The sequence below is a fragment of the Cherax quadricarinatus genome, chromosome 7 (assembly GCF_038502225.1).
Source record: "Cherax quadricarinatus isolate ZL_2023a chromosome 7, ASM3850222v1, whole genome shotgun sequence".
Taxonomy (NCBI): domain Eukaryota; kingdom Metazoa; phylum Arthropoda; class Malacostraca; order Decapoda; family Parastacidae; genus Cherax; species Cherax quadricarinatus.
In genome coordinates, this window is record NC_091298.1 from 64,591,576 (window position 1) to 64,607,926 (window position 16,351).

The 16,351-nt window shown below is 42.5% G+C and overlaps 1 protein-coding gene across 1 annotated transcript; it reads left to right on the forward strand.

Annotated features, from left to right (window-relative positions):
* Nucleotides 1–219: 219 nt before the first annotated feature.
* LOC128686719 (uncharacterized) lies at nt 220–12,384 on the forward strand. The gene is made up of 8 exons (XM_070082634.1): nt 220–360; nt 2,378–2,511; nt 3,335–3,526; nt 3,852–3,956; nt 5,500–5,626; nt 6,291–6,430; nt 9,479–10,462; nt 12,011–12,384. Exons 2-8 carry the CDS (start codon nt 2,389–2,391, stop codon nt 12,140–12,142), a joined length of 1,803 nt encoding a protein of 600 aa, XP_069938735.1. The 5' UTR covers nt 220–360; nt 2,378–2,388; the 3' UTR covers nt 12,143–12,384.
* The last annotated feature ends 3,967 nt before the right edge of the window (nt 12,385–16,351 follow it).

The window sequence follows — 16,351 nt, forward strand, 5'->3', positions numbered from 1 at the left end:
CTGAATTGCCTTATCCTTCACGTCACAGGATACACACTTAGAGGTGTATATCTCTCAGTGTATATACCCTGAGAGGTGTATGCCTCTCAGTGTATATATGCCTGAGTTTAATCCCTCTTTTAGGAATGAAAGTATCTGGTCTGGTGGTGTAAAGGTTACCGCGAAGCCTTAATGACTCTCGTGTAGTCGATAGGCTTAAAACTCCATTAAAAAACAATCATCCATCATGCTTTAAATATATAGCGGCACTCGACAACCCCTGTCCATCAGAAGCTATATAAACAGCAGCCCCAGCGGGCGGTGCCGCAGAGCAGCGGTAGACGCCAGGACGAGTGTGTCACCAAGCTGTCACTTCAAAAGGTATGTAAAAAAAAAATAGAAACCGCAAGTGGTCTTCATTTTTTGACGGGTAAGCCAGTGAGGAGGTCTCAGTCACATGACCAAAAGCTCCAGTTTAACGGGTTATCACATAACTAAGACCAGTGTTAGGAAAGATATTTTTTTAACGGCCACGAGTACCACCAATACCAGAGTTTATAATATACATATAAATAACAGAAGTGATGTTATATATGAGGGGAAAAATGGACGCGGTGCTGTTTTTGGCTGACAAAAAAAAATCTACTATACAGAAATACATCGACATAGAAGATAACCACATACATACATGTGCCTAAATCATCACCTTGTCTACACTATATACAAAACTCAAAAATAAAGTCGAAAATCGTAACCATATAGCTACTCAATGTCTTTTTTTTTATTGAGACACCAATCTGGTCTTGCAAACTTGTGAACTGACATCATAGATTTATTTATCTGATAGATTACGCCCTATAAATGTGAAATAAAAATCTGTGAGCCAATCTTTCATTGATGGATACATTAGGTCAGGTTACGTTACGTTACGTTAGGTCACTTTACGTTATAATTGTCATATAAATAATACTAAAATGATGAATATATAATAATTCTCTCTCTCTCTCTCTCTCTCTCTCTCTCTCTCTCTCTCTCTCTCTCTCTCTCTCTCTCTCTCTCTCTCTCTCAATAATCCTCAATGACTAGCCAGTTTTAAAATTGCCAGTCACAAACACACGCAAATTACTTGTGAAAATATACAAAGGTAATCCTAAACATCCAACGTAATCCCGAGCATCCAAAGTAATCTCCCCCGAGCGTCATCGTTGCCATGGTAACATCTCACACGATCAGAGGAATCCCATTTTTCTTCTCCGGCTGATTCTTGTTTGTTTATCTTTGAGTTACGGTGGTAGACACGTGTAGCGTCACTCTCCTGGTCACTGCTGAGGTGGAGGTGATGAGTTACGGTGGTAGACACGTGTAACGTCACTCTCCTGGTCACTGCTGAGGTGGAGGTGATGAGTTACGGTGGTAGACACGTGTAGCGTCACTCTCCTGGTCACTGCTGAGGTGGAGATCATGACTAGAATGATGCTGGGGGAGGGGGTGGGGGGGGAAAATCATCAGGCAAGGTGGTGATAGTGGTTAGAAGGGTTGTAACAGGAGTAGTGAGGGATGGTGGTGATAGTGGTGACGGGTAGTAGTGATAGTAGTGGTGGTGACAGTGGTGGTGAAAGTGGTGGTGACAGTGGTGGTGACAGTGGTGGTGACAGTGGTGGTGACAGTGGTGGTGACAGTGGTGGTGACAGCTTTCACAAGCTTTACTTCATTATCGCCTAAACCTTTCGCCTGCCCAGCAGGCTTTTTCTCTGGAACACAGGTGAATATAACACTGAAGGCAGCAGAAGAAGTAATTTGTAGGTGGTCAGTCCCTCAGCCTGGATACTAGTTGGTCAGTCCCTCAGCCTGGATACTAGGTGGTCAGTCCCTCAGCCTGGATACTAGTTGGTCAGTCCCTCAGCCTGGATACTAGGTGGTCAGTCCCTCAGCCTGGATACTAGTTGGTCAGTCCCTCAGCCTGGATACTAGGTGGTCAGTCCCTCAGCCTGGATACTAGGTGGTCAGTCCTCAGCCTGGATACTAGGTGGTCAGTCCCTCAGCCTGGATACTAGGTGGTCAGTCCCTCAGCCTGGATACTAGGTGGTCAGTCCCTCAGCCTGGATACTAGGTGGTCAGTCCCTCAGCCTGGATACTAGGTGGTCAGTCTCTCAGCCTGGATACTAGGTGGTCAGTCCCTCAGCCTGGATACTAGGTGGTCAGTCCCTCAGCCTAGATACTAGGTGATCAGTCCCTCAGCCTAGTCAGGAAGTGGTCAGTCCCTCACGGTGTTAAGTACCGACCCTTGCAAACACATGTAGGTAAGTACACACACACACACACACACACACACACACACACACACACACACACACACACACACCATCTCTAACCGTCTTTAATAATTTTTTCCCCTCAGCCACGAAGAGAATGGCACCCAAGGAATCTTTCGACGGCACCAGTGCCACACCGGCCTTCCTGGCCCGGGTGATGGCACTCCCGGCCTTCAACGAAGCACTGACCTTAGCCAGCCAGGTCTACGACTCCACCAAGGTCAGCCTTAAACTTGCAAGGTCCTCGACCCTTATTCAAGCGTTCTCACAACTTAGTTTTGTGTTATTATACCTTATTTTTCTTACAAATTTCACAATTTTCCCCTCACAACTTTCACAATTTTCCCCTCACAACTTTCACAATTTTCCCCTCACAACTTTCACAGTTTTCCCCTCACAACTTTCACAGTTTTCCCCTCACAACTTTCACAGTTTTTCTCCACAACTTTTCCCTCCTACACTTTCACAATTTTCCCCTCTACAATTTCTCACAATTTTCCCTCACAACTTTCACAACTTTTCCCCTCACAACTCTCTAAAGCTTCCCTCACAACTTTCTCTTTTCTCACATTTCCGCTTTACTCATTTCTTTCACAATTTCCCCTCACACTTTCCCTGTTTCAATTTTCCTCAACTTTCTACACCTTTTCCTCACAACTTTCTCAATCCCCCTGACTTTCCCCTCACACTTCTGCACTTTCTCACAACTTTCTCATTTTCCCCTCACAATTTCTCACAATTTTCCCCTCACAACTCTCCCCACAATTTCTCATCACAACTTTCTCAACTTCCCTCACAACTTTCACAATTTTCCCCTCACAACTTTCACAATTTTCCCCTCACAACTTTCACAATTTTCCCCTCACAACTTTCACAATTTTCCCCTCACAACTTTCACAATTTTCCCCTCACAACTTTCACAATTTTCCCCTCACAACTTTCACAATTTTCCCAGTCCATCCTTCTAGCCTCCCTTAACCTTACTCTCCCCATAACAACCCACCAATATGACTATCCAACCTATCCTCCCCTCCTATCCGCAGAGGAACGAGTTGATGGGGGCGGCTATCCTAGCCTCAGAGGCTAGCATAAGGGTAGCAGCCACGGGAGCTATCCCTCTAGCCGCCCCTATCCTGGAGAGAGTGGGCGGCTGGGAGAAAGTGGATGAGTGGGCGTGTCGTGGGCTAGACAGCGTCGAGAGGGTCGCCCCTATCATCAAACAACCCACTCAAGAGGTGGGTTATTACTGCCTATTTATTTTTGACACTAGGGGGCTATTAACGTTCAGTTTTGAACGTTTTCTGGGTTTGGGCTGTTTAGTTGTTGCCAGACGTACGAGTTAAATGTTTTTTCCGGCTCTGGGCTGTTTCCTTGTTGCCAGACGTACAAGAGATGTGTCTTAATTACGTGGTTGGTAGTTAAATATACGTTTTATATATATACACTGAGAGATATAACACATCAATGTGTGTCACTGATATCTAGGTATTAATATTATTATTATTATTATTATTATTATTGTTATTATTTATTATTGCTATTGTTTCGTACGTCTGGCAGATCGTCAAAACAACACGTCAAAGGGTTCTTGGTGCCGTGGCTGGTGACCACGTTATTGTACCGGACACTCTCAATGAGGCCATCATTGCCAGAGCCAACAGTGTGGTGAGTATTATTATTATTGCCATTATTATTATTATTATTATTATTATTATTATTATTATTATTATTATTATTATTATTATTATTATTATTATTGCTATTATTATCATTATTATTATTAGACGTCCCCGTTTTTTTCCTTCCTCCAGACTTTCGTTTATAACTTGAGAATGGCTCTTCCGTTCGGATTCAAACTTTTAATACTGGTTTACCATAATAAGAGGACGTCTGGTGGTGCTCCTGGCACGTGTGGTTGCCCTCTGCTCAGTGTTACACAACCCGTTCCTGAAAATTTGATTCGATACCTTGAGAAAGCCTCTTCAGACCGGCTTCAAATTAGAAAAAAAGTATATTTTTAATTAGAAGAAGATTAGAACTGCCTCTGGCAAGACAGTGATGGACTGAAAGATGATGTATGTGTTTTTTCTTCTTTTTGGGTCACCCTTCTTCAGTAATTCGTGACTGAGGTTTCTTACAGACATGTTACTCATAATTTGTGGGTCCTAATTTGTCTATATAATTATATAGTTGAAAATGGTGTTCCGCAGCTCGACTGGTAGTGCACTCAGCTCACACACTGAGGTCCGTGGTTCGATCCCCTGTACGGGTGGAAACATTACGACGTGTTTCTCTAAGACACCTGCTGTCCAGTAAGTAGGTACCTGGATGTTAGTCACATTATACCTGCTGTCCCTGTTCACCTAGTAGTAAGTAGGTACCTGGGTGTTAGTGGACTGGTGTGGGTCGCATCCTGGGACAAAACTGACCTAATTTGCGGGAAATACTCAGCATAAAAAGGGTCTTTCTATATAGTAGTATGTCACTGATGTCAACTATGGTCTGTATAAGTTGTATCATGTATTTGTAGAAATAAAGATTATTATTATTATTATTATTATTATTATTATTATTATTATTTTTATTATTATTATTATTATTATTATTATTATTATTATTATTATTATTATTATTATTATAAGTCGGAATCTGTGAAATCCGAGCCATAACTTATAAATGCTTCTTGGGATCGAACTCAAACTTTCATCACTGGTGTGTTTTGTTGACCACAAGATTCACGTGATGTCGATTTCTATTCAGTAGCTCAAGAACGCCTCTTCTGATCGGATTGAAATTTTTAGTGCTGATGAGCACTTGGAAATGTTCGATTCTCTGTGGTAACTAAAAAATGCTTCTTGTGCTCGGCTTCAAACTATGAACAAAAGTTGGACTATCAAAATATAAAGTTAGACAAATTTTTTTTAAAACATTTGTGATTAAAATATATAATTATATATACACATACGTATATATATGCACACATACACATGGATACATACTCAAATTTCTATGAACATTACAAGCTCCTGATGATGTGTTGATTACAACACGAAAGGCCCAGAGATATCATTCAACTCCTCCATTGTTGTTTTGTATATATATATATATATATATATATATATATATATATATATATATATATATATATATATATATATATATATATATATATATATATATATATGTTTGTGTGTGTGTGTTTGCACAGGTGGAGGCGCTGACGGAGAGAATGGGCGTGCGGGCGGTTACAGAAGGGATGGAGAGGGTTCTTGACACCGCCCACGCCCTCGTCAACACCCACCTTCCTCCCCTCCAGGGTGATCAGCAACACTCAGGTAACTAACACAGGTGAGGTGAAACATCTGGCCTCTTTATACCCATCAGCTCACACTCCAACAGCACTTCAAATCACCGCCAAACCCATCGTCTACGCTCACTCATTTTGGGCATTCGAAGTACTCCCGTTGGGACTTAGTGCCTAAGGTTTGTTTCTCATATCTATATGTGCTTGTACTGCTCACACATGTCTACTGGTTCCTCAATCCAATATCTCTCAAAACTTCCCTCATACTCTCTTTTTAGGCCTCTATGGGACGACCCTAGGCCTCCTTCCGTGCATCAAAGATTCACATAACCTTCTGGTCCACTTTTCTTTGTTCCCATCAGCACCCATACACCACCCATACACCAACTATACATCACTCAGATCCTCGTCACTATCTAAACCAGAGTCTCCCTTCCCATCACCACCCTCACTTTATTTTTGAGTTATCCTACGTTAGTTGGCTGGTTAATTGGGTTTAAATCCAATCGACTGCACGAGGGTGCATGTCGCTGGTACATCATCCCTCAAGAATTCTATTAATTAAATACTCAGTGTATATACACCGAGAGACATACGCCTTCCTGACTATATAACCTTGTTATCCCAAGTTAAATCTACATAATTTACATAATTATCGTGGGAATAAGTTAAAATATATATATATGTCTACGCAGACTTGGCTGGCGCTGGAGTGACAGGAAGGTCGATGATCCTCGTACGTAAGATTGGGCATCGACTCTACAGCAGGGTCTTCAGGACGCTGCAACCAGGTCTCCCTTACCACCCAGATGCTGTTATAACTTTGAATATGATGGTAGGTCTCAGTCTTGCATATTTTTGTCTTGTCTGGGTTTAACTTTGAAGCACAATGAAATGGTTGAGTTATCCCTTAGATATGGTATGCGTGCCGTTTTCTGTTAGAGCTTTGAGTTTGTTTTCTGTGTCTTTTGATGGGTAGCTAAGCTATTTCTCCCGGTGGATCAGACGGTCGCTGTGACCTTGTCGTCTTCAATACATTTAACTTTAACATGCATCACTTGTTAAAGATATTGTCTTCAGGATAACCACAGTGGTTAGCTAGCAGTGATTCTAACAATGGTTATAATCATAACCATGATTTTTAAGGGGGTGGAGCCAGTAATAGGCTCAAGGACACCAATTGTGAAAATTTGTGTGGACTGCCTCCAAGTGAGTCGCCTACCCTAGCAAACTCTGTTGACACCGAGCTCTGAGGTCGGTACCTCAGCCTCACAAGTGGCTTATAGGACAGATTTTCACAAATGATTGTTGTTACAAGAAAACCTCGCCTGCATGCATGTATAAAGGACTAACATACTTGGTGTTGCAGCATATATCCTGATCTTCACTTCTCTAAGCTTAGCCTTAGCCCCTTTGGACTTCCCCTCAGAAACCACGTGCAACCGGGAGCCTTAATTCCTGCAATATTCAATCGTAATTAGTGTCCTGCCTGCACCTCAGAAATTCCTATATCCAAGAGGGTATGTATCCCCTAGTATAACTATGCAGACTCAGACACTAGCTTCCAGATTGCTCTGAGACACTGGTACTTACTGGGCATGCACCGCCTGTTGCAACCGGGCCCACAGTAAACTCACTCACTCACAATCTCCCAAGACACTGGCCAGAAATCTACGAGATAAAGGTGGAGGTCTTGTCTTACTGTATGGGCCTGACGGAGGAGGTCATCTACGGTACATCGAGGTGCCTCTACCAGATTTCCCCAGGTCTCAGATGTGAAGACACGTGGGGGGCGCCGTCTGCTGATCACGGCACGTGTTGTCCAGGTGGTGTCTGTCTTAAGCAAGACGCTATTCTGTCTTTGTGACCCGCGCCTCGTCATTCAAGCTAGGGCTGCCAGTTCTCCCTAGCTAACTTATCCTAATGTTTGCCTACATTTTCGGCCTATTACTACCTATGTTAAGGTCTTAGGTCTACATTATTATTATCTACAGTTGCCTTAGTAACATAATATTAATATACTAACAGTAAAACTACCTACTCCTTCCCTGAAGAATAAATCTATAAATTAAATACATGCCTACCAAGAATCCATCGCCGACCAGAGAGAATGCTTTCATGTTTGGGTGGGGTATAAGGGCCATCCAGCTCAGCCGTCCCGTACGGCCATGCTGGATCTGTCCTGTGGAACTTTAGGGACCAAATAAATTTCCACACCAATCAAATCAAATCAAATCAAATCAAGTTTATTCTCTATAAGGGTTACAATGTGGGGTTTACAGGATTTGGATATTGTGTGGTTTACATGTTATAAAATAGTAATTACAGAGGGGGGCCACTAGGACACCTAGCATGGCTAGGCATTTCGGGCAGACTTAGATTAATTCTTAACACTAAATCCTTACAGATTATGGTATTAAGGCTAAGTGACTACATCATAATTTGTGAGTTTAGCAATGTGAATGCGTTTGTTTTAGCACAATACAAAGTGTCTATATTGGAGTATCATAGGCAAACTTATGACTAGTTAGGATTCATTATTTTAAGATTAAGATTAGTATTTCTGTGTTTATAGTCAGTGGGTGAGTGAGTGTAATTGTGAACCATCAGGTGGTTATCATGTAGTTAGTTGTCGGGGTGTATCAGGGAGATAATATGTTTTCTAACTGTAGTTTTGAAAGTGATGAGTGTGTCTGCAGTTCTAGAGTTTTCAGGTAGTGTGTTCCAGATTATAGTTCCTTTGAAATACATTGAATTTTTATAAAGGTTTAGTCGGACACGGGAAATGTCATAGAGATGTTTGTGTCTGGTGTTATGCCTGTGGGTTCTGTCACAACTATCAAGAAAGCGTTTTAGGTCAAGGTTAATATTGGAATTTAAGGTCCTGCAGATATAGACTGCACAGTAGTAAGTGTGGATGTTCTGAACAGGGAGTAAGTTTAGATCTATGAAGAGTGGGGGGGGGGGGGTGTTGGCAGGGATGGATTTAGATTTAGTGATTATTCATACTGCGGCTTTTTGTTGGGTTATTATTGGCTTTAGGTGTGTTGCTGCAGTTGAACCCCAAGCACAGATAGCATAGGTGAGGTATGGATATATAAGTGAATGGTATAGTGTGAGAAGGGCAGTTTGCGGCATGTAGTATGGTATCTTGGAGAGGATCCCCACCGTTTTGGATACTTTTTTTGTTATGTGTTGGATATGGGTGCTGAAATTTAGGTTGTTGTCGAGGTATAGGCCAAGGAATTTGCCCTCATTATGTCTGGCAATTAGAGTGTTGTCGATCTTAATGTTAAGTTGCGCAACACCTGCTCTGCTACCAAACATAATATAGTAGGTTTTGTCAGTGTTAAGTGTAACTTTATTGGCTGTCATCCAAGTCGATATTTTGAGCAGCTCCTCGTTAACAATGGTGTTGAGGGTGGCAAGATTAGGGTGGGAGATGACATAAGTCGTGTCGTCAGCAAAGAGAATGGGTTTCAGGTGTTGGGATATGTTTGGAAGATCATTGATGTAAATGAGGAAGAGCAGGGGTCCAAGGACACTTCCCTGCGGAACTCCAATATCAAGTGGCCGTATTGATGAGGCTGTGTCTTTAATGGTGACATACTGATACCTATTAGAAAGGTAGGATTTGAAATATGCAAGCGCATGGCCTCTTATACCATAGTGGTCAAGTTTGTGGAGTAGGATGCCGTGGTCTACTGTGTCAAACGCTTTTCTTAGGTCAATAAAAATTCCTAGCGGATATTCCTTATTTTCCAATGGAAATAAGTCACTTTGTCTGACTTTGTGGGGGGGGGGTTATCCTAGGTAATATACACATATGTTACTATGTATGATAATTGTACTTATGTGTACCTGTGACTATATATACTTACAGGTAGATTTTGGGCGAGTGACGTTGATGAATTCTTACAAGGAACTGGTGCGAGAGTCCAGACCTGGCGAGGAGGTGGGCCTGGCCATGGACCTGACTCGTAAGTCAGCCAGGCTCACGCTGGATACCTTTACACGACTCAACGCTCTGCTCAAGGACATCTCCCTCAGGAAACTCCTGCAGGATGCATCTGCCAACTTTCCCACGGACACTCAAACACTTGTGGAGAGAGTAAGGAGTGTGTATACATATATCCTCACCCGTTTGACACCTGCCATCCAGGCGTCTGTTGACAGATTGAGGAGTGTGTATACAGATGTCCTCACCCGTTTGACACCTGCCATCCAGGCGTCTGTTGACAGGCTGAGGAGTATGTATACAGATGCTATTGCCGGTTTGACACCTCTCTTGCAGACGTCTATTGACAGAGTGAGGAGTGTGTCTCGGGATACCTTCGACCGCCTCTTTCCCATCATCCAGGCATCAGCCGAGAGACTGAGAATTGCTTACACTGATACAGTCTCCCGTCTCCCGCCCGAGGTTCAAGCACCGATAGAGAGACTAGTCAGTACCTTGAAGAATGCCATCCAGAGGATTCCCCCTACCATAGAGGCATCAGTGAACAGTGTGAGTGGCATGTATGTAGCAGTCGTTGCACGCATCACTCCCATAATACAAGAAACTCTCAAAACCACCGGGGAAATTGCTATGGATCCAGTCACACGTTTGCCACCCGCCCTCCAGCAATTACAGCTGATCATCAGAACTACGACTTCTGACGCTGTTGCACGACTAGGCCCCATGATCCAGGCGGGTTTCGACGCCTTCAGGAGGTCCCTCAATGAGGAGAGGGCCAGAGAGATAGCAGCGGTGATTCTTGACTATGGAAAGTATGTGTTTGAGGAGGCCAGATTGTGGAGCAAGGTGGCGCTAGTGCTGGTCCAACTCACCCCAACCATCGCTATCAGGATCTCCCAGACTACAAGGGTCAGTACAAACACCAAGAATCTACCCCTCTTACCTTCTAATCTCCCCCTTGTGTTGTTGACGAGTCATTGGTTTAACTTGGTGACCCCGACACTCTTCTAATTTCTACACCCCGAATTCTTTGCATAATATTCACACCACACATGGCTCTCAAACTTGACATCACCTCCTCCTCGTTGCAACGACTGATACTGCCACTCTAGTTCTGTTATAATCAAAATAGTAATAATCTTTATTTCTACAAGTACATGTACAAGGTATACAGATCATAGCTGACATCAGTGACATACTACTAGATAGAAACCCCCTTATTATACACAGCATTTCGGGCACTTGGCCTACCTTCATGTACCAATGCCTACAACACATACTTAAGTGCTCTCTATGTGAATCTAAGAGACAAACAGATCACTATTTTGCCTTCCCATAATCCTTATCCTCTTCCATTGCCTCATAACTCACCAAAATCACTTCTTAAGCCTAGAAAACTCACCGTTAATATGTCTGAGACAAAAAACACAAACATGTTGGTAGACAAATGTTTTTTTTAATACACATTTTTTAATACACATTTTTAATACACATTTTTAATACACATTTACTAAAAACTATTATATATTGAAAATTGTGATGTATCGGAGTAAGATGCGCGAACTGGTAATCTATCATTTTGTATTTCATACAGTAATGTATTTTGCAGATCAAGAGGGAGTAATATGAAGGATCAGATCACTCCTGGGGACTCACGTTCTCACCACTTTCATAAGAGGAAGAGTATAATAAAGTCACAATACCATGATTGGAACACTGCAGAAAGAACTTGCACATTTCGGTTCTGACGTTTCGGTCTGACCTGGACCATAAACTGGTCACACGTGTGTCTAGTTAATGGTAAAAGACGGGCCGAAACGTTGTGGTAAGCTGTATTCTCTTATGTGCAGGTGTTAGTGTATATTATTTTATGACTCACAAAATCGTAATGACACGATTGTAAACAAACTACGGAACGGGTGGGAGTTGAACCCACGGCGAGTGAATCTTGGAACTCCAGGCCGGTTCGTTAACCACGAGAGAGTGGGATAGATACCTAAAGTCAGTACCGGATCAGCCGAGTTGTGGTTCGTACTTTGGACTATGTGCGGCCAGCAGTAACAGCCTGGTTGGTCAGGCCCTGATCCACCAGGAGGCCTGGTCGTGGACCGGGGCCGCGGTGGCGTTGATCACCGGAATGCCCTCCAGGTAGACTAGGCTTACGCAGTGACCTGGAGTCTTACGATTCAACTGCCACGGCTCCAAATGCCACCCGTTCCCTGGTTTATACAATTTTATTTATTGTGTTAACGAGGCCTGGTCTCAGACCGAGCCGCAGGGGCGCTGACCCCCTGAAAGCCTCTCCAGGTACACTCCAGGTAAGTATATCAAGGTATCTTTCCCAGATAGCATGTAGACTCCCTCCTCCCTTCCTACAAACACACTTCCCCCTCTTCCACACTTTTATGGCCAGGTGATGGCAGATACATGAGCACTAAGCTACCAACCCTTTCACAGGTATTTGCAGCAGAGTGGCTGAGGAGAGTCATCACCTCACTAGAGGTGAGTACGAAGCCGCCACCTCATCTCTACAGAAAAGGCTTCGTCCCTGTCAAAGTGACAATGATGGCTCACAGGGACGCACTCTAGCGCCTCAAAGAGGGCAGCAAAGAGCAGGTGGAGAGAGAAAAGAATAGAGTGTTAACATGAACCAGAAAAAATGACAAGACATGAAAGAGTACACAGAGGAAGAAATAATGAAAGGTGCACAAAATAAGTAACAATAATATAAGGAAAAAGATAAAAATACGGAGTGTAAGAGAGGAGAAATGAGATAAATAACCAAGCTTAAATTACACACACACACACACACACACACACACACACACACACACACACACACACACACACACACACACACACACACACACACACACACATATATATATATATATATATATATATATATATATATATATATATATATATATATATATATATATATATATATATATATATATATATATATATATATATATATGACCCATGCATGTTTAGCGCATGTTATTGAATTTACTACTAATCTGCATATATCAGTTCTATATATCTGCATTAGTATATGTATATATTTTAATTTTTAAAGTTCCAGGGTATATACACTGAGTGGTGTTTAACTCTGTATATACCCTAAGTTTGTATTAATCTGCAGCTTCTGTCTTCTATGGCTCTTGTGTGGCAGATAGTCTTCAAACCTAATAGAATAATTAAAAATATATACTCGTGTATGTTGTTTTGATTTACTCACCTCAGTAGAAATATTCGTGTAAATTTGGTAAACTAATTTACACTCCTGAGTATATACGATTGTAAATTAGGGTTTAATTCATTGAGTATATTCAGTAATCGCGAACAAGTAGTTCAAGATACAAAAACAACCATGGAGGAGTTAAATGATAGCTCTAGGCCTTTCATGTTGCATTTAACAAGTCTTCAGGAGCTTGCAATGTTGAAGAAATGAGTTGGAAGCAAGAACATCGTCATGGACTGGCCTAGAACCTCTGTACTGACGAACCTTAACGTCAATGTTGACAGTATAGTTGTAACCAGCGAGGTTCACACTAGGTTCAATTAATTGTGAAAGGGATTGTAAATTGTGACGTTCAAATAGAACCTGGAGAACGAGACGCATTCAGGTTCAGTTCAAGGAAGGGGAGGATAGCTCTCATTCCTTGAATCAAGAGCCCTACACCGGCATCAAGGCATCCCATTTAAATGAACCAACATGGGAAGGGCGGGGAAGAGGAGGGGTAGGGGAGGGAAGAGGTAGGGAAGTAAGGTAGGGGAGAAGAGAGGTAGGGGAGAGTAAGGTAGGGAAGAAGAGAGGTAGGGGAGAGTAAAGTAGGGGAGAAGAGAGGTAGGGGAGAGTAAAGTAGGGGAGAGGAAAGGTAGGGGAGAGTAAAGTAGGGGAAAGGGTAGGTAGGGGAGAAGAATGATAGAGGTAATTTCCACTTACACACTAAAGTTGGCGAACACTTATTTTGACACTTACAAAAATACACTTCACCCGTCAAGTGGCCTTTGTTATCCCTCCCCGCTAACGAGCAGTACCCTACAACAAGCCTCGTAACACCGTAGTCACCCCTGCTATTCCATTAGCCTCAACAACGTCGTTATTACCACTAATTACCGCCACCGAGCAGTGCTGGGTAGCCTAATTACCCTGACTAATCACAATTACCCATAATTATAAAATCGTCAGTCTGGAAAGATAAGCAATAAATGCACGAAGCATAGATCAAATTTATATACCGTATTTCGCGGCTTATAAGACGCATTTTCCCCATAAAATTCTCCAAAAAACGAGCCTGCGCCCTATAAACTGAAGGTCAGTGACGGGAGCTATAAATTTGGGGTGTGTGGTGGGCTGTACCTCTCACAGTTACGTCCGATACCGACCCATTGCAACCAAAACAAGTCCAATGATTCAAAATTACAGTAGATTAATAACGTTTTGAGACAAACTATTAATGATGGATGGATAATGTACTGGAATATTGACAGAAAACGAAATTCCTCCCTAAGTAACACAAGGAGCAAGTCACAATGTAGCGTTATTAATGGCGCTTTGCAATAATGCTAGGGTATATTACGCTATCGTTAGCACATGCTGGGTATTTTCTCTTTATTATTGGGTACTGGTAATCATATTTACCGTATTTTATCGTATTTATAGTGTCAAATATTGCCAAGGAAATACGGTGGGCCAACAACAGCTGAAGCAGGCATTTTTACTTACACGGTCAGTGAGAAAGCTGCATCAGTGTGCACTCTGGGAGCCTGACTATATAGTTGTGCACACAGCAGTGTGCACTCTGGGAGCCTCACTGTATAGTTGTGCACACAGCATTGTGCACTCTGGGAGCCTGACTATATAATTGTGCACACAGTAGTGTGCACTCTGGGAGCCTGACTATATAGTTGTGCACACAGCAGTGTCCACTCTGGGAGCCTGACTATATAGTTGTGCACACAGCAGTGTGCACTCTGGGAGCCTGACTATATAATTGTGCACACAGCAGTGTGCACTCTGGGAGCCTCACTGCATAGTTGTGCACACAGCATTGTGCACTCTGGGAGCCTCACTATATAGTTGTGCACACAGCAGTGTGCACTCTGGGAGCCTCACTATACAGAGTTGTGCACACAGCAGTGTACACTCTGGGAGCCTGACTATATAGTTATGCACACAACAGTGTGCACTCTGGGAGCCTGACTATATAGTTGTGCACACAGCAGTGTGCACTCTGGGATCCTCACTATATAGTTGTGCACACAGCAGTGTGCACTCTGGGAGCCTCAGTGTATAGTTGTGCACACAGCATTGTGCACTCTGGGAGCCTCACTATATAGTTGTGCACACAGCAGTGTGCACTCTGGGAGCCTCACTATACAGAGTTGTGCACACAGCGGTATGCACTCTGGGAGCCTCACTATACAGAGTTGTGCACACAGCAGTATGCACTCTGGGAGCCTCACTATACAGAGTTGTGCACACAGCGGTATGCACTCTGGGAGCCTCACTATAGAGTTGTGCACACAGCAGTATGCACTCTGGGAGCCTCACTATCCAGAGTTGTGCACACAGCAGTAACTCAGCCACCAGGGACTGTTTCAACACTTCCGACTGAGAGATTATCAGGGTGTTGAGGTGAGCACTAGGCCTATCCTGTTTTAACCTACCCAGAAATCAAAAGTAACCTTATTTATGCATGCAAAAATCACCATAGATTATAACCCAATACAACCCTGTTAAAGCCGATATAACCCTGTTAAAGCCGATATATTATTATTATAATCAAAAAGAAGCGCTAAGCCACAATAAAGCCGATATAACCCTGTTAAAGCCGATATAACCCAGCATAACCTAAAGCCAGTATAACGCAGGAGAGCCTAGTTTGACCCAATATAAGTTAGGTTAACCCAGGATAAGTTAGGTTAACCCAGGATAAGTTAGGTTAACCCAGGATAAGCCAGGTTAACCCAGGATAAGCCAGGTTAACCTACTTTGACCCAGAATAATTGTCACAATTATCCTACGCATTGGAGAACAATCCCAACAGAATAAACCCAGACAGTTATATCCTAGCGGTGTTTAAAATAAAAGAGAATGAATAAGAAAGGCATAAAACGAAAAAAAAACGATATACAATAGGCCCAAAGAGAGAGAGAGAGGAAACATCCTCCCATGACCATTACCAGATGTCAACTGATGTAAACACTGGAGAGTGGTGCCACCTGTCGGCGACTCCCTCAAGTAGTGGTACCAGTCCTACCACGGCTCAGTGTTTACTCAGAGATGAGGGGAGGTAGACGTATCTTCTCTCCTAATTATTTTTTAATAAAATTTGTATATATTTTTAAAGACTAAGGTTTATAAGAATAAATTAAAATGAAATAAAATATCTGTGTTGTATATTTGAAATTATCCTGATAGTTATTCTATACATCAGTCAAAAGTTACATTAATAAATTTCCCAATCATCCAGAATATAACAATTATACCTAGTATACCAAGCATATATTTACTCCTAATATGCTCTTCTCCCCCCCCGGGTTTCCCTCCTCCCCTTCCCTTTCTTCCCTTCCCAAAGGGGAGGGTATCTCTTGATGCTAGTACGGGGTTTTGGTCCAAGGTATTGGAGCTAAGCTCCCTTTCGAATCAAATCTCACTTCAAGTTATGGAGGTATCTAATCAAGTTACAGAGGTATCTAATCAAGTTACAGAGGTATCTAATCAAGTTACAGAGGTATCTAATAAAGTTACAGAGTTATTTAAGCAAGTTACAGAGGTATCTAATA